At 39.2% G+C, this 23,166-nt stretch overlaps 1 protein-coding gene and 1 long non-coding RNA gene across 3 annotated transcripts; one reads left to right on the plus strand and one right to left on the minus strand.

Annotated features, from left to right (window-relative positions):
* Positions 1-403: 403 nt before the first annotated feature.
* On the plus strand, positions 404-14,018 carry fxyd3 (FXYD domain containing ion transport regulator 3). 2 transcript variants are annotated; one of them, XM_079692944.1, is made up of 9 exons: positions 404-564; positions 9,432-9,487; positions 10,266-10,298; positions 10,610-10,633; positions 10,736-10,810; positions 10,926-10,962; positions 11,645-11,688; positions 12,117-12,182; positions 13,346-14,018. In XM_079692944.1, the coding sequence occupies exons 2-8, from the start codon at positions 9,454-9,456 to the stop codon at positions 12,119-12,121; spliced, it is 252 nt and encodes an 83-aa protein (XP_079549070.1). In that variant the 5' UTR covers positions 404-564; positions 9,432-9,453; the 3' UTR covers positions 12,122-12,182; positions 13,346-14,018. The 2 variants fall into 2 exon arrangements, with proteins under 2 accessions (XP_079549070.1, XP_079549069.1); XM_079692943.1 differs by lacking the exon at positions 12,117-12,182 and having other exon boundaries at positions 411-564.
* Positions 13,861-23,166, minus strand: LOC307046549. The gene is made up of 2 exons (XR_013810148.1): positions 17,370-23,166; positions 13,861-16,656 (listed from the first exon to the last, which is right to left on the minus strand). It is a non-coding gene; the product is annotated as an uncharacterized lncRNA (long non-coding RNA).

The raw sequence follows: 23,166 nt of genomic DNA on the forward strand, positions 1-23,166 counted from the left end.
TTGTTTTACTCTTTGACCTTTAGTGACTTTAACTTCAGTTATTATGACTTCCCATTGAGTTACTATAACTGTTGTATGTATTATATATTACATTATATTACCATATTATTACTATCACTTGTCTTTGCTACAAATGTGTTGTTGTTTTGTTAGGCCTCTCAATATTTATAGCCCAAACATCCCATTGATAAATCAGCATAACTCGACAAACTTCGGCGCCCTCGTTCTCGACAAGCAAACATTAAAGGTTCCTCCTTCTCCCGGCGCTCGGTCTGACTGACTCTGGGTCAGCCTCCACGCCCCGCTCCTCATTAGCTTTCTGCTCTCCTGCTGCCAGCCAAAAAACTGAAACTGACCCAGGACCAGGACTCAAGGACAAAGCTCTAACGTTTCAAACTCAGCCCCCTTTTCTAAAACCCAGCCAACCTGTAGAGTGTCACCGTGTTAAGGAAGGCAGGGTGTTGGCGTGCTGTGTGGAGGAAAGTCGCTGTTTCTGACTCACATATCCGCCTTCTTGAGAGAAAATTCCTCGTTTTATCCGCTGCTAAACTCAACTCGTGGGAGGTAAGTGTTGAACAAAGAAATGTGCTAATGTTTGACAGAAGTTCCTTTATTTAAGAAAAAACATGTTTATACAGTTACAATTACCCAGATAGGCTAGTGCGCAAGCATCTTTTAGGGCAAAATAAGCAGTGTAGCTAATGTTAGGCTAAGTTTTATGAAACATTTTATGCAACTTCACATGTTTTTCTACGGTAAAAAACTTAAATTGCTTTATTTTCTTATTTACGGTTCTTTTGAGTTACTTAAAAGGGTCCAAACTAAATATATAACGCATTTTTCCAGACTAAAGTCTATTGTTGTATGGAAAGTTCTTAAATTGGCTATGTCATAACTCGTCCTAAGCTTAGGATGTTATTCGGCTGACATTTTTAGTCAATGCAGGACAATGGAACGATACGCGCCCATGGAGCAATGTGCGTATCACGGCCAGCGTGCCCTTCATACGCTATGATGCCATCGTTCATGTAAACGATTTCGAAAGTTTTGAAGTATATATGATGCCATTTGTGTACTGTGTCTTTTTTACGTTTAGTGCTTGTTTAAACCCATTAGATAAGAGAAAACTGCCGAAGTAAATCCGGTCTTAACGTTCTTATATTTTATGCTTAGCCTTATCCTCTTATACCATTTTCAAAATTATCATTAGGCTGCTAACATTATATATCGGAGTGGACCTGTAACACACGCATTATTTATTGAACACATACTAGAAGGTGTGTGTGTGTGTGTGTGTGTGTGTGTGTGTGTGTGTGTGTGTGTGTGTGTGTGTATGTGTGTGTGTGTGTGTGTGTGTGTGTGTGTGTGCGTGCGTGCGTGTGTAAAAAGGCCAGTTGATAAGAGCAGTGGTGATAAGAGCAGTGGTGATAACAGTTTGCTACTATGGGGCACAAGGACACATTGGGACATGAACAGTGAGGAATATCTGTGTTGTATAATCAAAAATACTTTTGTTGTTTTAAGTCAAAAGCCTCCACATATATATTGGTAGGAAACAAGCATATTCACACATTTTAGGAGCTTTAACCTTCAAACATTAAGTGTATTCGTTGAAGATATGATGAGTTAATTGGTTACCATCTTGTTGTCATCAATGCATTTTTTAAGCACTATTATGGTGCAGGTCTCTTCATTTTGTTTATAGGGGATGTGGGTGTGGGACAAAATACCTCAAGCAATTGTCTGAATATAAAGGGGTAGATATGTTTACGTCTGCCACAGGGTTGTTTAGTTTTACAGAATCCATGTTGGATTTTTTTACCCATGTTTACAGATACAGATTGTGTTGTTGTGGTTAAACAAGAAACCATAGATAGACGTCAGTTCTAGTGTCCATTGACCACAATGCGTTCATTTTTACAGTAAACATTGGTCCTTAATAAATCAATTGAGCAAGAGACACAAAATGACAATAGGGAAGAATGCAGGTTTTTTTGCATTGGAGGTTGCCATGACGTGCTGCGAATGTAACATACTCTTTGCAAGAGATCTACACTGTCCTGCAACAAGTAACTGAAGAACACGAATAACTAAGGTAGAACTGAACCGAAAGTGGTGGCAACAATGTACAGAAACCCAAAATACATTAACATTCTTAATCACATTCTAAATATATCATGAGTGATATTTAGCAGTGCAAGAGAAGATCCATTTAAGTTTCCTTTGCTCCATGCATTATACATTATGTGTTAATATTTTATTAAATTGTGAGTCACTTATGTGCACAAATGCCCCCATGTAGATAACTAACATTTCCAGCTAAACAAATCAATATTTCCCATGCAATCCATTAATATGCTTGCATAGTAAAGAAGACTCAATGTCAGTTACAAAAGTATTTGTGGATATGTTAGTGACACACTGAGAATTGTTTCCCTGCAATGTGATCTGTATCTGTATAGCAAACTTTAGGGATAATTTCAAACAAATGAGGGCAGACTTTTTGACAGACTTGAATGCACCGTAGTCTCCTTTGATATTAATACAGTTTTTCAGCCTAAGAGAAGTGAAGCAGCGAGAGTTACAGGGTGAGAGACAGAGATGGATGGAGGGAGGGTGAGGGACGGTGGTGACAGACTTTCTTTCTCAGGTGAAACAAACTTAGCTCACTGTGCTCACCTCTCCTCACATGACAACAATTCCTAAAAAAGAAATGAGGAATGTGAACAGTTGGAGAAGAAAAAGTGAGAGCGTTCTCAGACGAGACACTCTCCCTCCTCACCTTTCCTCACAACACTTTGGTGTCTCGCGAACACAGATTTAGAAACCTCAACAAGAAGACATTGATTTAACTGTGACCTTCCCTGTGTAACCACAGCACTTTATTCTACAGTTCAGTAACACAGCTAATCGTTTCCAATTTGTTAACCATAATTATATTATAATACAACTACATCAGACAATGACCTAAATATAACGCTTTCATACATTGAATACAAACCTGCAAGTTTCTCAATTTAGAATTGGTTTGTGTTACTTTATTGCAAAAGTAACTCTTCAATATGTGCTATATTAATATTATATGTATGTAAAATGAGAGGAAGTGTACTCCATCTTTGAATCCGCTGTATCACTGCAGTCTGTTGTTGCTATCTGCTCACTCGGAACCTTGTGGTTACCATGTGTGACTCATGGCTGCAGTATGACCCCCTCCCTCTTACCTTCTATTTGTCTGTTCCTGCTCCTCCTCTTCCTCCTCTTCCCCAACTGCACTTTCCCTCGTCCTGCTGCCTCCCTCTCTCATTCCCCCAGCCTTTGATCCCTCTTCCTCCCTGTCTCCCTCTCTTGCTCACTCTCTTTTACCAACTTCATTTTTTGTTTGTGTTATTTCTCTCTCTCTCTCTCTCTCCATCAGTAAACTGCTTCCACTGAATCCCCAACACCATCTGTCCCTTCCTTTCTATCTCTCTTGCATACTTTCCTATTACATATTATAACTATAATGACACCGGTAGAGTGCAGACCTTTGCTGGTGCATTCAATTGCATCTCGGATGTTCCCATTTCCCAAGTGAGGAAGTCGTTCTTCACCATGAGCTTTATGTTGTAATGTGGAATAATGATGGCAGGAAGCTTTGTATTTCCAGATTATGTTGACAGCACATTAATGCAGCAGAAATGCCCTTATCTCGCAATGTTAACACATGCAAAAACAAAATTGCTTACCAACTGGTAAGTTGTAACCCATCCAAAATGTTAAGGCTTTTTCCTTGCCACGTGCTACACCTTTTGGTCAAGTTTACTCAAAATCAGGCCAGTAATAGATTAACTGACAAAACAAACCAAAATCCAAACAACTAAACCTCTAAAAACATCTGTAATCATCTAGAAGAGAGAAAACATACGTTTAAATACGAAAAGTAACATTTTATTCATAAAAAAAAAAAAAAAAACCTCTGAAGTCATTGGCTTTATCAACCATATTTCCAGACATTCAATTACAGAGAAACATTATTAACTTAAGTCCAAAGTAGATTAATTGTATAGTGTATTGGTAAAGTGAAGGGCCGAACAAGTTGAAGTCAAACAGTGTCTAAATAAAAGCTGGTTCTTTCTCACAGATGGCAAAGTAGGTTCACATTGTGTTTAGTTCACAACATGTGCGTGTGTGATGCACTCTGGAATTTAGTGCTGCTAATTTAGGAATAAAAAATACCACTGAGAATAGGCAGCTGTCTTTGTAGTGCAGCACAGGCACACACGCTCACACACACACACCAGTGTTCAGTATTCAAATTGTTGGATGGGGGGAGTTTTGAAGAAAGAGGACAGTAACGCATTGATGCTATGCATACAACATTTCGTACTTTTGATTACAGAATAGAAAAAGGAATATATGTTTGTAAAAAGGGTTAATCTTTTGTAGACATGACGAATAGTGTATGTTCACGTGTTACATAGTCCTAATACATTTGCCCCGTGACCCTGATTAGGATAAGTCGTTTTAAGAATGGATGCTGTAGTAGAACGCTTCGCTACATATTTATTTTGATATGACTATAATTGTTAGTTAACCAAAGACTTGACTGTGTGTGTGTTTTTGTGTATGTCCACATAGTGGTTTCTATGTGTGTTGTCACATAACTAAGTCACAAGGAGTGAACACATGTCACAAACACAAAGCCAACTGGTAGCCTTTCTCTGTGTGTGTGCACTGGGTCCCTTTGTGTGTGTTTTTGTTGCTTTTGTCTATTGGACTTTTTTATGTCAAACCTACATATTTCATTGTAGTGAGCACTCTCAATTGTGTTGCCCTGCTGCTGGACCTAAGAAATTAGGATAGTCTACCCCGGCAGATAGTATTCATCTTATTTGATCAGATTTTGAACTAGAATGTGTCTCAAATATTTAGGCCTCCACTTCACTACAATGAAGTTGAAAAGATTAACACTGGAGATCACAACAAGTAAAAGTAGTGCGTGGGATACTGACTGAGTGGAGGATGCTGGCCACATTCCGGAGTTTGGACTATTTTGGCGACCTTGCAGCTTATTGTGTAACGTCACTGTGGGATAAGAGAGAAAGAGAAGAGTGGGATGGAAAAGAGAAGACGATAGTGTTGGAGACGGGCATAGAGTCTGGAAAGCTTGTACTCCGGGGACTTAGTTAGCAAGGAAAACATTAGTGGGGAAAAAATAACAAAGAGGAGAGGGGTAAAGGAGCAATGACACACAGAGGTGAGTCGGGAGAGGTTTAAAGAGGAATGGAGACGAGACAGCAGCTCAACAGGCAGCAGAGCAGTGTGAAACAGTGATTTGATCAAAACAGGCAATGCTTCAAGCTTTTCACACAAGTGAAAGGAGTGTCCCGCAGTATAATGGATGAAAGGAGCAGGCTAGTGATAGTAAACAATGAGACATTCCTAAAGACAGGGGGAAAAAGAGATGCAGCTGAAAACAAAACAGGCAGAGTAGCATGACCAGAACAGAAAACTCTTTATTAGCTGGAACCAGGCAGAGAGATGTGGCTCCGCAGGGCATTAGTAGGCAGGGGGAAAGAAAATACTTTACACATGATGTCTTCATCTTCAAGGTATTGAGCTGTGTTTGCCTTTTTTGGTATCAAACATTTGCTGAATATGATTGTTGTTAGTTTTTTTAAGTTGTATGTAGTGTGAAACTATAACTAAATCAAATCTGAAACAATTTACAGGTTATTGGAAAAATGTTTCTACAACTGTTTTGATCCATAGCAGCTTTCTACACCCTTAGAAAGGGGCCCCAATCTGCTGGTCCGCGCCTCTCCAGAGTGGGGGTTTACTGCATGTCTTTGTCTTATATGTTAGAATACTGAACATCTTCAGGTTTTAGGCTTTTTGTTGGACAAAACAAGCAATGTGAATGGTTGACCATGTGCTCTGGGGAATTGTGATCTCCATATTTGCTTTTGTTTTCAAATGTTTACAGTTAAAGCAAGTTGTCTGCTAATCATAAAAACAAACTGCAGATACATCAACAGTGACTGCAGGCCTTAACCAATGACATTTGATATTGTAATGTTGTGTTGTAGAAGCACTCAGCTTCCAAGGGATGTTAAATGTCCAATGTACCTATCCACCAGCAGGTTGCTCTTTTCTTTGAACCAGCCATACAAGGATTTGAATCCCCAGCCTCCCCACCTGGCTCCGCCTTACACTAACATTTACTTTAGAATATAATCTTCAAACAGGGCCAGGGAGGCGCCAACTATTCTTCACTCCCCTGCTTTATGTTCCTCACCTTATTCCGTCTCTTTAATTTTGTTCTTTTTTTCTCCCCCCTTTATAATTGTCTGAAACTCTTATCCCTACGTTGCCGCCCGTGTCTTCCCTCTCTGCTCCCTGTGTGGCTTTCTCCTGAGGTCAACCATTCTCTGGTGGCTCTTGGCCTGTTTCCCATCCTCTACATTCCCCTGACCTGGCCTTGGGTTGCTCTGGAGAGGTGCACTCATGATCCTGCTCTTTTATTTCTCTCTTCCTAACAAACTCCACGTACCAACAGTAGGCAGACACATTGTCTTCTCAAAGGTCACTTTTAATCAATGTTCGTACAGATCTTAACACAGATCTTAAAGGAGAACAATCTTTACTATAACATCTTTCAGGTTTTTTCATCCCAAAACGATTTCAGTTAGGATTAATTCAGTTTTTAAAACACTATGTTCTCTTGTGCTTTCTCTCCAATTAATAACAACCTTTGTCAAATAGAAAGCTTAAGATTAAAACTAACTGTTTACTCTGAAGGTATTTGAGCGAACTGAGAGGACAGCTGTAAAGGATAAGCTGTAGCTTTAGCAGGAATTCAGAGCAGCGCATGAGGCAAACTCATTTGACTAGATGCTCCCATAAAGCCTCAGGGCAGATCAGATAAACAGCCAGTTTGACCCCGAATGTTAACCAAATGATGATTATTTATGCTTGCATTTTTGGGCTTCACTCACCTGAATGCCAGTTTGAAATGGGCATGTGTGTTTGTTCTTCCCTGAGTGCTCTGAAAAGAAAAGTGCAGTAAGTGGAAAGTCACAGTTGTGTTACTTAAGGTGTGTCCGCTCCCAGTGCACATGTTTCCTGTGCTGATTGAACATGGCAGCTAATGCAGTGTTGACCCATCAGAGACACTCAGACAGTGCTCGGGATGTAACTGCAGCTCTCAGTAAATGTGCTTATGTGTTAATGATAATGTAGGTGGCATGATTGTAAATTCCGCCTCACTGTCAGGACAATACTCAAAATGAGAGAGTATTAAGTCAGATTTGATAAATTATTTGGGATTCCAAAAAATAAGAACATCTTTATTGACTGATGGTACTTCAAAAAGCATCTCAAAGCTAACCATCTATGGACCAATATACACTTGTAATGACATTAAAACGCCATTACAGGCAGGAATAGCTTTAGAAGGATGAGTGCACACTAACATTGTTTCCATGGATTTTCTTGTCAGCAAGTGAAAGCTATTTTAAAAAACTGGACAGTTGCCGCAGCAAGGGACCAAATGCAACTATAGTACTGTACATTATATGTGCTATATACAATGAATTGAAAAACAACAAAACAAATATGATCGAAGTTCTAGAGCTTTCACATGGCATTAGTGTAATGCATTATGCAGAGGGGTTCCAGTTTCTGTGTGAGTGTGAAAGAGTCAGAGACCACTTTGTATCTGAATGGATCTGATTCCTTTGTGTGCTTCCGAGGGAGGGGATGCATGTTCTGCAAGAGTGTCTGCGTGTTTAAGTCCTGTTGGAGCCCCTCAGAAAACACAGATATGTTGCATCAGCTCTCTGTTGACTCTGTGGGCTGGTGCTATCCAGTTTGGAGGACAGCTTACCAACATGCACACACATTTAAAATGTGACATCATGTCTGTAAACCAAAACATATCTCTGGCATCAATGTGGTACTGCCCAAAACCACCACCCTCAATGGATAATACCATCATCCGCTTTTCATGCTCTATTGTAAAGCAACTGCACAGGAGACTCAACATAGAGGGGCTCTCTTTACCATCTTGCCCCATTTGGAGTAACCCCTGTATTTCTGCAGGAGGAGGCACTTTAAGTAATAATATCTGGCAGAAGGCTGGTATTACTACAATTGGACAGATATATAGAGACCAAACCCTTCCATTTCAACAATTCAAAAATCAGTATGGTCTCTCAGGCTCATCTTTTCTATCATATGCACAACTAGCATCTATTATTAGTACAAAATGTAAGGAGGGAGCCATGCCTGCTTCATGTATGGAAGAGGACCAGCGCCTCAAGAAAGCAATCATATCATCAGGTGTGGTCTCTAACATTTATAAATTATTATCTAGGGCTGCCCCGAATACCTATTCTCCTGTCCAACTGTCCTGGGAGCATGCCTTGAATATCTCTCTGTCTGCTTTGCAATGGAACTCCATTTGGCAGTCAGCTATGTTCTCTTCTAAATGTGTAAGATTCAGGATCATACAGTTCAAAATTCTAAATAGAGCTTACATCACCCCTGTTAAAAAATCCAAGATGGACAATAAACACAGAGATTTATGCTGTCATGAATGTGGCAAGCGAGGTACATTGTTGCACCTACTCTGGGAATGCCCAGCGGTGAAAAAACTTTGGTCAGAAGTAATATCGTTATTGTCTGAATCTTTAAAAGTGAATTTCCCTACATGTCCCATTGCATGTCTACTGGGTCTCAAGCCAGATGGCAATCCTGCAAGGACTACCGATCGGCTCTGGACATTGGGCTGTTTAGCCACAAAAAGACTCATCCTATTAAACTGGAAGGAACGCAAACCAGCCTGCTTTACTAGGGACTCATGGCTGAGGGAGTATCTGGACCTACTGAACATGGAGCGTGCAGCTTCTCTGCTGGGGGATTTTGAGGGGAGACAGGAGGATTGCGGTTCACTGTCCGCAGCTCCTATCTAACCCTGTCAATATGGCATCTCCTGTGTAATGTATAATGTATTGTGTATGTAATGTCCTGTGTATGTCACAATCAGCTGTCTTAGGAAGTCATCCTTGCATCCACCACCTCCCCAGTTACGTTTTGTTTAGTTGTTTGTTGTTACATGTTTTGATGTACGGTTTGTTATCTGGAGCAATGTCTGTTAAAAAAAAAAAAAAATTAAAAACTAAAAAAAAGAAAACTAAATTTTTTTTTTGATTATCTCTGCCATTGGGACTGGAGCTAATGATAGAGCTCAGCCTTGTTCTAATGGGCCATCAATGCACCACAGTGACTGTAGTGGTGAAGGCTTTACATGGGTGTGCAAAAATAGGACTAAAGTAAAGGCACGTACTTTGTTAGTACAAGTTTTAATATCTTCATCACTGAGGGGTTACACATAAACTAACATACTGGTTATTATTTGTGTTGATATCAGTGTGTATTTATTCCTGCAGGTAAACAGACTCAAGCGTGAAGATGGCAAAGATCTGTGCTTTGGTGTTAATGACACGTGAGTATAATTTAATCACAGTATTTTTAAGAAATCTTTCTTCATTATATGATGTCCTTTATACAGCAACATCCACTTCTTAAAAAGTCAGTAAGTAAATCCATTTCAAAATCAGTGCATGAATCAGTTTTAGTCAATAAGAGAACCCGTGATTTGTTTTCCCCACTTCCTCTTTGGAGAGGAAATTCTACCCGCAGGTCTGTCTTCCATCAGCACGCTACTTTTGCGACAATATGAGACAAAAGGCAGTCTAAACGTCTGATCTGATTATGTATCCTTTAGAAATATACTGTCAGAAAGTTAATCCCAAACTTAGTGAGGGCTGAAATAAAGACTCCTGCATTAACAGTCCTGAAAAGGTGAGGGGGATAACATCAACAGATCCTAAAGGGGTTGGAAAAGATAAAACATGGGATGGATAAGCAACGAGAGATTAAACAGGCAGGGTTTTATCTATCATATTTAAACAGATCTGGATTTCCAATAAACGCAGCAGGATTTTAAAGGTGTTTCACTTATTAGATAATAAATTATTCCAGATAACATCCATGTGCCTGTCCTTCTTCACAATACTGAAATGTTTATATTAACATTAAGTGTGTGAAACCAACATGACTGAAACAATTCTGAGTATAATTACATTGTTAACGACACATTTTAATTAAAAAATGTATCCACAGCAATGGGATTGAGTTTTTTTTGTCTTTTTCAAAAACCAAATGAGATGCTAAAGGTGTGCTTCACTTTATAAACCTTGTCTCTTTCTGAACTCTTACAGTTGTGTCACTGGGGTTCGCGGAAGAACAAAAAAGTAAGTAATAATCCCTCAACAGTTAATATTCGAGTAATACCAAAAATTGGTTCCATTAAAAAAGGGATGTCTATTGTTATTTGTAAAAGTAATAATATAAGAGGACAATAAGTCTTTTTTATTTAGTTACATTTTTACATGCTTGGAACGGCACTTTTCGGTTGTAATGTATTGATTTGTCAAACTAAGCCACTGTGTTTGGTAATCTCTCCGTTTCTGTTTACTCTATCTGTAACTGTTGGGCTGCACTTGTGAAAGCTTGTTTTTCTGCTGGTCAAACTAACTGAACATATTCATTTCTGTTTCTGCAGTGGAAGAAGACCCATTTAACTTTGGTAAGTTATTATTTTCCAACGTATTATTTTCACTCTCGTTTAGAATGTGTTGAGGGTTAAGGGTTTTTTCAAATGTTTACCATGTCTCCTCTGTGTGTGCAGACTACCACCAACTGCGAGTCGGAGGTCTGATTCTTGCTGCTGTCCTCTGTCTCATTGGCATCACTATCCTGTTCAGTAAGATCCAAATTATGCACACACCACATTTCACCCTTACAGTCATTAATCAACACACACACTGCACAGATACACAGATCTGAAGAAAGTCCACTCTTCTTGTCTCTTGTTTCAGGTGGCCACTGCAGGTGCAAGTTCAACCAGGACAAGAGGTGATCCTTCAAAACATTAAATACTTGTTTAATTATTGTGGAAAATAGGGATATCAACCTTACTTTACAATCCCATAGGAATGTATTTCTTCAACCATTTTTTTTTTATAGACATGCCTGTAGTTATAGTTGTGTCCACTAGAGGGCATTACAAACTCACCAATGAATATTTAGAATGACAAAAGGCAATAGTTAGCTCCTTGTATAGGGATGTTTTATTTGGACCAGTATATTCTGAAGATTACTACATCTTTGTTTGCTGTATTTCTTTTTGTTGACAAAAATCCAGAAACATTCCACACATTTCTTTTTTTTAATGGAAGTGGCTGGTTTCTGCCAGCAAGATTTAGAAAACTTGATTGTTCATCAAATGTGTAAAAAAACAACTTTGTTTGCACTTGTCGGTAGGCCTTCATCATGTCCGTTGACATCAACCAACACATATTTAAAAAAATACACATTTGAATAGGCATTTTAGCATTAGATTGATATAATATTGTTTACTCATCTGTTTATGTTAAATTCCATGAAATGTGTTCCTCTAGCCAGAGTGGAAACTCTAAACAAAGAACCATTTAAATGTATTATAATATTGTAAAAAACAGATCATATAACAAAGTTTCAAAGAGGATTGAAGTATCTTGTTCTTCGTCTCTTACGCTCTCCTTTTTTCTCTTTGCAGAGCGAGGACAGGAAGCAATGCTCAGCAGATGCTTTCCGACCAAGGTATTGTTTGTTCAGCTGCCAGAAAAATATATATTAACCTACAAAGGAAATGTTATTTGTAGTTATAGTTGACTGTAAATGTCAACAGAGAAGATCCCCTGTGATCACAGTCACTTGACAGAAGAACATTTTTTTGATGTTACCTTCAGGTAAATGTATAAATACCTGTTTATAATAAAGAGATATAGATATAATAATAGTAATATTAAATATTAAGTTTCATGAAAATATTTAGTTTAAAATAAATAATACTCGAAATAAAGAAAAATAAGTGAAGACAATTTCAAAAAAGAAATACTGCATTTAAGGTAGGTAATTATATGCCGCATAATAAACAGGTTATTCTCCCCCCGAAGACTTCATTACCCAGTTGTCCTGTTAATTTTCTAAGGTTATATTTACTCTGTCCATCTGTTTTTCACACGCAGACTGACACAGTATGGAAGTCTCCCATGGTGATGGCCTCAGATGACATGTAGCTCGCTGTCTAACAGGTGGTGCTACTCTGGGAGTCTAGCATTCAGAAAGGGAGTGGGGGAAGTAGCGAGAGGACAGTGGATGGAGGCAGCATATCTTTTTTTTATGTAGTGGGGTAGTCATGGAAGATGCCCTCTTGAGATGCTAATTTAGAGTTTGTACATTGCTAAGCTAAAGCCAGTTTAATGCTGATAATGTCAGTTTGACTTTAACAGCTGTGATGTATATGATATGCACAGGTGGCCGGTACGGAAAAACACTGTTTGAGTGAGGGTGCGTGTTTGTCTATGCAAGCTGAAATTGCCATGGCAGTATGTCCTGGAGGCCTTTGCTGACACAAAACACACACACACACACACACACACACACACACACACACACACACACACACACACACACACACACACACACACACACACACACACACACACACACACACACACACACACACACACACACACACACACACACACACACACACACACACACACACACACACACACACACACACACACACACACACACACACACACACACACATGGACTTTTCATCCATTATTGCAATAATTTAAGCAGAGGAAGAATTGTAGTACTTGATATCTGAGAAACTAGCTGAGAAATTGTTATTGCTAACAGTACAGAGTTGGTGAAACACAACATTTGAACATGTACTGTAACTGCTTTGATTCAGTGTTTTTCTGAGTAATTCTGCTTCGAGGTAAAAGCCTTCTGAACGTCTGGATCTTACAGCTCTGGAAGAAATATATAGACCACTCCAAATATTTCTTGGCAGCAAATATGTATGGCCGCCATTCCATTCCAGTGTCTGTTGACTTCCAACACGGAGAAATGTAAATTTTAATCAAACACATATCTATAAATAATAAAACCAGAGATATTAATTATTTTGCACTGGTCTCTTAATTTTTTCCAGATCTGTATATTATCAGAAAAACAAACTGAGAAAATGTAAGTGGCCCAACGGAACATCTGTTGTCTGCCAAGAGAAAACTAAACGTAATGATATTCCTGAAGTTGAAATTAGGCTTAAATAGTAATTGAACCACAGTGTGATTCACATCGTCAGAAGTCTGTGTAACCGAGTCTTTGGGGTTAATGATCACATTTTCAAGCATTAACGTAATCATCTGAATTTGGAAACCTAACGTTCTGTCTGTAGGTCGTTCCTGCGAATGCTAGATGTCGGCCAGAACACAGCCGACTTCCCGAACCTGCAACCATCAGATAACACGGAGGAGGAGCAGCGGGATTTTACACATCCAACGAGAGGCTTTTGTTTTACTGTTAGAGAGCAACAGAGAGTAGTCTGTGTAAGGCTGTGAGGTGTGATGCTTTCTGCCTTGTAACTGAGCTACTGATCTGCAGCCTGCATCTTCACACACACACACAAACTTTACACACAATGTGTCACTTTCATTTCAATTGACAGAACACGTGATTTAGAAATAAAAAGGCTATGACACAAATAAACTGTCATTTGAATCTGTTTGCTTAAGCTGAAAGTGACCTCATACAACAGTTAACAGAAACTATTTACCAAAAAATTCCTTAAGTGTCCACATGCTGAAGTTCTCTGCCGTCTGCTCTGTGTGTAAGGTCAAACATTGATGTAGATATTAGTCGCTTATTGTGCCAAACCTAACGTTCTGTCAATGCTTTCATGTCACATATATGAAATCCACCTATCATGAGTGTTTAAAATGTTGTTGATTAATCATAATTAGAAGTGAATTCCCATGTTTAGCTTTATGGAGGAAAGTAGTGGATTGTACTGTTCAGAAATACAGAAAAACTCTGTCATGTTTCTATAAAAGAACCTTGAAACAAACAAATATGAACTATGGAGTTTTTTTGGTTTGTGTGTCCAAGATCCAATGAAATCATGATTCGATGTTTAAGGCCTGAGAATATGAGATATGAAAGTATGCAGTCGAGGCAGTGTTCAAAATACATAATTGATCATTTTTTGTTTTTAAAAGTTTAAAATGTTTTACTTATATTATTATTACGACTATAGAGAACCGCAGTGACGCGTCGTAAAACCCGGAAGTAAACTTCTTCCGGTTCCTTCGCGAAAAACCAATACAAATTCTCCATAGGATTTTGGAAAATAGCTCGAAATAAGGTCTGTGGTTGACACACATTTAAGAGAGGGATCACGTTTTGTTCAGCCGGATAATCTCCACATGTCAACCCTACTTTTATAATTTTTTAATCATAAATCTAGTCGCCAAAAGCGAAATGCTAACGTTATGCTATAAACGAACTACAAGCCAGTACAGCAGCAGGGTCGCACGACTTCAACGTCACGCCAATTTAAGATGGTTTCAACTGACTTGCACTGAAACTGCACTTTGAACACTTTAAATATATTAACATTTTAAACTGTATACCCTGGTTATCTAGGCCCGTTTTGTTTAATGTGTACCACGTTTATCTAGGCCCTTTTTGTTTTATGTATAGGCCTACATGTCACACTGTGGGAAACGATATTTCGATATTTCTGGATGTATAACACGTGTAGGATTTTTGACAATAAAGCTGAATTTGACTTTCGCGTGCTTGCATATTTTAACAAAGCTTTTCATTTTAGCCACACTGAGTTTAACTAGAAGTCATGGCTGTGTCAATTACCAGTCTGATATCGTTTTACAAAGATGACAAGAAGAATGTAGATAGAGGAGAGAACCACTACAAGTCAGGACACGTTACAGTGCAGCCTAGATGAAGGTGTGCTTACCGGTGTTGTCAGGGCTAGCATGAGGGACAAGGTTTATAGTGTCGGTGAGTAGTCGTGATAGCAAGAGTACCGTTAACCTCGAGTTAATTTATTCACCTTAATTCCCATCAACAAATCAATTGTATGTGTCACATGAAATCTTTATTAGGCAAGGCAAGGCAAGGCAAGGCAAGGCAAGTTTATTTATATAGCACTTTTCAACACAAGGCAATTCAAAGTGCTTTACAAAAAATGAAAGACATTAAGAAAATGGCATTTAAAATCAGTCATTAAAAAGAAAAGCTAATAAAATAAACATTAAAAGAAAAAATACATGGATAAAAGTTACAGTGCAGTCTAAGATATGAATAGTTCAATTAAAGGAGCGACAAAAAGAAAAGTCATCAGCCTGGATTTAAAAGTAGTAAGTTGCAGCGGACCTGCAGCTTTCTGGGAGTTTGTTCCAGATATTTGGAGCATAATAACTGAACGCTGCTTTACCATGTTTAGTTCTGACTCTGGGGACAGAAAGCTGACCAGTCCCTGAAGACCTGAGAGATCTGGATGGTTCATAATTTAGCAGGAGGTCAGAAATGCATTTTGGTCCTAAACCATTCAGTGCTTTATAAACAGCAGCAGTATTTTTGAAATCTATTCTTTGACACACAGGAAGCCAGTGTAAAGACTTCAGAACTGGAGCGATGTGATCCACTTTCTTAGTGTTGGTAAGGACTCGAGCAGCGGTGTTCTGAATCAGCTGCAGCTTTCTAATAGATTTTTTAGTGAGACCTGTGAAGACACCATTGCAGTAGTCCAGTCTACTGAAGATAAAAGCATGGACACATTTTTCCAAATCCTGCTGTGACATTAGTCGTTTAATCCTAGATATGTTCTTTAGGTGATAGTAAGCTGATTTAGTAACTGTTTTAATGTGACTGTTGAAACCAATAACTAATTTAACCCGCTGACAAGAGAGCCCACCTCCGAAGATCGTGACTGGCTGAGGGACAGACTCGGGGGCAGGTTCTCAGGAATTTATTGGCTTCTCTCCCCCGAGCCAGAAGAGGAACACTACAGCTTGGAAACACTTACTGTTCCTGAAATTATCAAATCTGTTGGGCATCAGGGACCTGAGGCAATTGTGGCAAGCATGGCATTGTCAGAAGAGCAACAGAGGGCAATTCAGGTGGCTACCACTGGTCAGCAAACCAACCCAAACTGGCATTTGTTCAGGAAAGGAAGGTTGACTGCCAGCCACTTTGGAGCTGTCCTGAGGTCAAAGCGTGTGACTGCTTCCTTTATTGCCAGGGTGCTAGGGCAACAACAGGCCCTTGATGGTGTTTTGTCTGTACAGTGGGGGACTAGGAATGAATGTGAGGGCGTCAGGGCATTCACCACTGCAACTCAGATGCAGGTCCATGAGTCAGATTTGTGGCTCTCCCTATCAGGATTGTTGGGGGCATCTCCGGATGGTCTGGTAGGGTCTTCCGCTGTGCTGGAGGTAAAGTGTCCCTACGGAGCCAGGGAAATGACAATTAGTGAAGCATTGCAAATCGAGGGCTTCTTTGTCAGTAAGCAAGGAGAAACATTCAGCCTGTGTGAGGAACATCCTTACTGGCACCAAGTGCAAGGTCAGCTTCACCTCACTGCAAGGAAGAAGAAATAAAAAAATTATGAATTGTTTTTAATTTACATTTACTCGCCTTTGCAATGTTGTGGTTGTTAGAGTGTTAGGTTTCCTGTCAGCTCGTCTGTTGGGAAGATATAAAATATAGTTTCATGGAAGTCACACCGTCACATATACTGTAAGAGCATTAAGACATACAGTACATAGGCTAAAACAAAACATCTAAAGATATAACCTTGCACTTTGATAAGTCTCGTGAACATTTTCACTATTTTGACATTTTTATAGATGAAAATTGAACTAAAGAAATAAATGGTAGATTAATCCATATTGAAAATAGGTGTCAGCTGCTACACTAATTATAATAGTTATATTTCTTTATTAATTAAGATAAGATATTACTGTATTGATCCCAATTTGGGAAATGTTTGTGTTGCAGCAGCATAACAAGAAAAACAAAATATAAGTTATTATGTATACAAAAGTATGTGAGGGATGGAATATTAAATTGAATATAAATGTAAAATGTACATGTGATTTTACGTCCAAGAGAAGCTATGGAGCAGAGAGTTCTCTGCCAGCCAGAGGTGATTTGTTATTAGTTCAATATGTCAAACTGATTTCCCTGACTACAATCTTTAGTTACATGGTGAAACGTTATGCTGCTTGTACTAATAAGACTTATCATATAAGCCACACAGGTTTTAATAGGATGTATTCATTATCTTTACTTATGTTGCAGTCTTTTCAGCAGCGCCATCTCTATAACGGCGATACAGTCACTACCCATTATTTACATTTCACCGTGACATGGACAAAAATGTAACGTCAGCTTACCTCATGGCACGAATCCAGACTCTCCTTTGGAAAACATTGGCCGGGAAACGATAGAACAAGCACGTTTCATGCGAAGACCTGTGGCTGCAACCCGGAGCAAAGCAACAAACCATTGCGTAGCTAACTAGTAGCGTTAGCTTTAGCTAACGTTAGCCAACGAAACGAACTGCCGAGTAAAATTGGAAAACACTGCTAATTAATTATTCTATAATTTGTAAAACTACGGTGTTAAAAACGACAATTTCAAAAATACAGATTCTAATGGTCAGATATAGATATACAGATACTAAAGATAGGAAGGTACTTGCTTTATAGCCAGGGGTGCACATAACTGGTACGCAGGTACGCATGCGCGGCAACAATCTGAAATGCGTACCGTCACTTGTGTCACAAAGCGCATTTGCGTACCGACGTACTTGTGAAGCTTTTCCAGAGGGCGGTTAGATCACCGGACGACAGAGTCGGTCTCCGTGTGCACAGACAGGGCTGCTGTTAACGTCGGTCTGCACAACGGTATTGTGCCGAAACTACACCAACCGGCTGCGGAGGGAGACTCCCCCCCGCCCCTTCACTGGAGAACTGCGCTAAAACAGCCGTTGACGTTCGCGATACAGAGGGCTTCATCAAATAACTTTGAGTGGAGCCAGAAGTTGGAGTACCAAACACTGACTCCAGGTACTCATCTGAGTACCTCACTGAGAAAGTTATGTGCATCCCTGTTTATAGCAGAACACAGGGGAAAACAAACTTAGCGGGAGTGTTTACGTGTTCGGCGTAATGACGTACAACGGCCTCGACCATTTCTGTAGTCCTATTCAGCCATTCGGTAACAACCATCGTTTTTCAGACACGTAAACTCTTCAAAAATCCCCAGTGGGGTCACTGCTGATGTATTTAATGTCGTAGAACAAAACGTGATTTACCTCTTAAATTTGGGTCAACCACAGACCTTATTTCGAGCTATTTTCCAAAACCCTATGGAAAAAATGCATTGCTTTTTGAGGAAGGAACCGGAAGTGCTAAAAATGCTAACTTACTTCCGGGTTTTACGACGCGTCACTGCGGTTCTCTATTGCCTCTTTTTTTTTAACCTCCTGAATATGCTATCCTTGCATGTCACTGCACATACTAAAAAGGTATAAGCATGTGACAAATAAAATCTAATCTCCTTTTTTATGTTATTGCATTTGAACTGTGTTATGTTATTCATGTTATTTAAAAAAGAGCCATAAGCACATCAGATATTAGTGATACATTTGAACATAGTAAGCTTTTACTTAAACCCGAAGAAATTTCCTTTTTCAGCAGTCATGTTCTACTAAAATATTTAAACTGTAAACAACATTTCAATTGAACTTAATTGGAAAAAAACTCAAAATAAATCACTGAATTTGACCATTAAAGGTAGGGTAGGTAATTCACTTCAGAAACACTTTTTGTTATATTCCATGGAATGCTCTTAACATCCCGATAGCAATGAGTAAATTAAATGCTTTGACAATAGATATATACAAATATTTTATCTGTGGAAGCCGTGGCGCAGTAAAAAGCAAGTCCAATTATCTGACCCGGGCCTACCTGCCTGTCAGCCTTCCTTCTCGTGCACAAACTTACGAGATGTAAGTTGGAGGAGGGGCTTTGTAAGGAGATCCCCCGGAAAGGGAGGAACTTCGCCTCGAAGTCCCTCCCGTATTTTGGAAAAATTATGTATTGAAGTCAATGGCGAGAGAAAAGTTATCTTCCGATCCGGTTTGAATTGTGCCACGAATTACACATGATGTTTGTCAATTGAAAAGATAATTTAAGTAAAAAAAAAATGTTTTTGCCGTAAAACTGTGAAGTAAGACTTTTTTGTGTGAAACCGCTCAATGAACTACATCTCTGGTCTCCCAAAACAACACAAGATGGCCGTCACTACTGTCTTGCCAAACAAGGGATTGACTACCCTCACTATCACCACAATGACACAAGTCCTTTTTTAGCTGTTCTGTTGTCATTTCCTGCGATCTTCTTCCTGCAGTCAGTCAAAAAGAATATTAATGTGGGGCGTTTCTTTGACTATTTATGGCAAATATGGGCGTTACGTGAAGTCCGCAAAAACTGCGCCGCATTTCGAGTTGATTGTGATTTATAAAGGGAAACCGGCGTAGAACGTGCCATACACAAGTCCTACGCCAGTGTTTTATGAATCGGAAAATGTCTGTGCGTATTTATTTGCTTTGTCCTACTTAAGCAACCTTCCCACGTGAATCCTACGAAAGGCTTTATAAATGAGGCCCCTGGTCCTTTCATCAGAAGGGAAGCGAAAGAACGAGCAAGACCCATTGCTGATATGATTACAACCTGGTACAAAGCACACAGGCATCTTGTTAAAGATCCTATCTTAGCTATCTCTTATATTTAGTAGAGGAAAACAATTATGACATCACTTACGCGACTCTGGGATTTGTAGTCTTTCAAGTTGAATCCCGAACCCAATAAAATACCCAATATTAACGGTGTGTGTGTCTGCCCAAGGACAATTTAAGGTAAAACCTACTGTAATAGAGGTCTCATACATAATAACCTAATAAAAGTAAATGTAACAACTACTACAGTGCAACAAAACAGGAAGATTAAATGTGGTCTCTTAAACATAAGATCTCTAGCATCTAAAGCAATATTGGTAAATGATTTAATATCAGATTATAATATTGATATATGCTGTCTCACTGAAACTTGGTTGAGACATGAAGAATATGTCAGCATAAATGAGGCCACTCCACCCAGCCATATCAATACTCATATTGCCCGAGGCACGGGCCGAGGAGGTGGAGTTGCAGCAATATTTGACTCAAGTTTACTTATCAATACTAAACAAAAATAAAATTATACCTCCTTTGAAAGCCTCGTTTTTAGTCTTACGCATCCGACCTGGAAAACTTTGCAGCCAATCTTATTTGTTACAGTTTACCGTGCACCAGGTCCTTATTCAGAATTCTTATCAGAATTCTCTGAGTTTTTATCAACTTTGGTCCTTAAAACAGATAAAGTAATTATGCGGCAGAAACCTATCTGTTAGTGCTATAGCCAAATTTAAGGAAGAGATTCCACCAATACTTAACTCGATAGCATGTCTGCATGTAAGGGAGGAAACTTATACAAAATGTACACCACCCCAAATTGATCATGTTGTTGATAGTGCTACAGATGCGCTGCGAATAAAATTAGACTCTGTTGCTCCTTTGAAAAAGAAGAAAATAAAACAACATAGATTAGCTCCATGGCATAACGCCGAAACCCGCAAAATAAAGCAAAAGTCGAGACAACTTGAAAGGATATGGCGTTCCACCAAACTTGAAGAATCTCGTTTAATTTGGCATATCACTCTCAATGAATATAAGAAAGCACTGCGTAAAGCGAGAGCAGCCTACTATACTCTTCATTAATAGATGAGAATAAGAATAATGCAAGATTTCTTTTCAGCACTGTAGCCAGGCTGACAGAGAGCCACAGCTCGACTGAGCCTTCTATTCCCATAGCACTCAGTAGTAATGATTGTATGTGCTTTTTTAACGATAAAATTGTTACTCTTAGAAACAAAATCAATGACCTCTTGCCTTTGACCAGTATAGTGTTATCAACAGCTCCCGGAAACGTAAGTTCTAATATTACACTAGAATGCTTTTCAGCCATAAACCTTGAACAATTAAATTCAATGATTCTCTCTTCTAAACCATCAACGTGTATCTTAGACCCGATTCCAACTAAGCTGTTAAAATAAGTTTTTCCATTAATTAGCACTTCTTTATTAAATATTATGAATATGTCTTTATTATCAGGCAATGTTCCACAATCATTCAAAGTAGCAGTGATAAAACCGCTTCTTAAAAAGCACAACCTCGATCCAGAGGTTTTAGCCAACTATAGACCTATTTCTAATCTTCTGTTCCTCTCAAAAATTCTTGAGAAAGCAGTCGCAAAACAGCTGTGTGATTACTTAAAAAACTATGATTTATTTGAAGATTTTCAGTCTGGCTTTAGAACACAACATAGCACAGAGACAGCTCTGGTTAAAGTCACAAATGACATTCTAATAGCCTCAGACAAGGGACTTGTCTCTATTCTTGTCTTGCTCGATCTTAGTGCTGCATTTGATACTATCGACCATGATATCCTATTGCAAAGACTAGAGCACTTAGTTGGCATACAGGGAACTGCTTTAGGCTGGTTTAGGTCCTATCTATCTGAACGCTCTCAGTTTGTACGTGTCAACGATGAATCTTCCATGCAAACCAAAGTTAGCCATGGAGTGCCACAGGGCTCAGTACTTGGACCTATTTTGTTCACACTATATATGCTTCCGTTCGGCAATATTATAAGGAATCATTCTGTAAACTTTCATTGTTATGCGGATGATACTCAACTATATTTATCAATCAAGCCTGATGAAATTAATCATCTAAATAAAATTCAAGACTGCCTCAAGGACTTAAAAACGTGGATGACCTTACATTTTTTGATGTTAAACACGACCAAAACTGAAGTTATTGTACTTGGCCCAAAGAATCTACGAAACAAATTATCTAAAGATATACTAACTATGGATGGCATTAATTTGGCCTCCAGTGAGACTGTAAGGAATCTTGGTGTTATATTTGATCAGGATTGATCCTTTAATACCCACATAAAATCTATTTCAAGGACCGCCTACTTCCATCTACGTAACATTGCAAAAATCAGGCATATCTTGCCTCAAAACGATGCAGAGAAACTAGTCCATGCATTTGTTACTTCAAGGCTGGAGTTTTGTAACTCCTTATTAGCAGGGTGTACCAAGAAGTCAGTCAAGTCACTTCAGCTGATTCAAAATGCTGCAGCTCGTGTACTAACCAGAGTTAGGAAAAGGGACCACATTAATCCTGTTCTGGCTGCCTTACACTGGCTCCCTATAGAACACAGGATATGAATTTAAAATTCTTCTTCTCGCCTACAAAGCCCTTAATGGGCAGGCGCCATCTTACCTTAAAGAACTCATTATACACTACTGTCCTACTAGGGCATTGCGTTCCAAGAATGCAGGGTTGTTGGTTGTTTCTAGAGTCTCTAAAAGTACAATGGGAGCCAGAGCCTTTTCTTATCAAGCTCCACTTTTGTGGAATCAGCTTCCAGTTTGTGTTCGGGCGGCAGACACCCTATCCGTTTTTAAGAGTGCGCTTAAGACCTTCCTTTTTGATAAAGCTTATAGTTAGGGCTGATTAGATTCAGCCCCTAGTTTTGCTGATATAGGCTTAGTTTGTCGGGGGACATCTTACTTCGTCCTTCTCTCTGTCTATACCTGTGTACTCTCATGTTCCGATTAACCCAGCTTCCCCAAATTTCTTTCTTTTTGGTGTCTATATACGCCGGGATCCGGAGTCATGGATGATCCTGCGGTCCTGTGTCATGGATCGCGAGTCCTGGATCTTGAGTCGTGGCTGTGGTCCTGGATCATAAGTCCTGGATGGATATCCTCGTGGATTCATCTTCCTATTATACACACATGCATTTCCAAACCTTTGGACTACCTATGTTGCAAATGTATTATCTTTTCAATTTACACACGGCATCTATTGCACGTCTGTCCGTCCTGGGATAGGGATCCCTCGTCTGTTACTCTCCCTGAGGTTTCTCCCATTTTTCCCTTTAAACTGTGGGTTTTCTCTGGAAGTTTCTCCTTGTACGATGTGAGGGTCTAAGGACAGAGGGTGTCGTATTGCCATACTGATATTCTGTACAAACTGTGAAGTCCACTGAGACAAATGTAACATTTGTGATA

The sequence above is a fragment of the Notothenia rossii genome (assembly GCF_949606895.1).
Source record: "Notothenia rossii genome assembly, chromosome: 7".
In the NCBI taxonomy this organism is placed as follows: domain Eukaryota; kingdom Metazoa; phylum Chordata; class Actinopteri; order Perciformes; family Nototheniidae; genus Notothenia; species Notothenia rossii.

Excerpts from the sequence above, each read along its gene's own strand:
- fxyd3 (XM_079692943.1), top strand. The coding sequence starts at position 9,454 with ATGGCAAAGATCTGTGCTTTGGTGTTAATGACAC. Across the intron at positions 9,488-10,265 it reads TGCTTTGGTGTTAATGACAC|TTGTGTCACTGGGGTTCGCG; the intron begins GTGAGTATAATT and ends GAACTCTTACAG. Across the intron at positions 10,634-10,735 it reads AGAAGACCCATTTAACTTTG|ACTACCACCAACTGCGAGTC; the intron begins GTAAGTTATTAT and ends CTGTGTGTGCAG.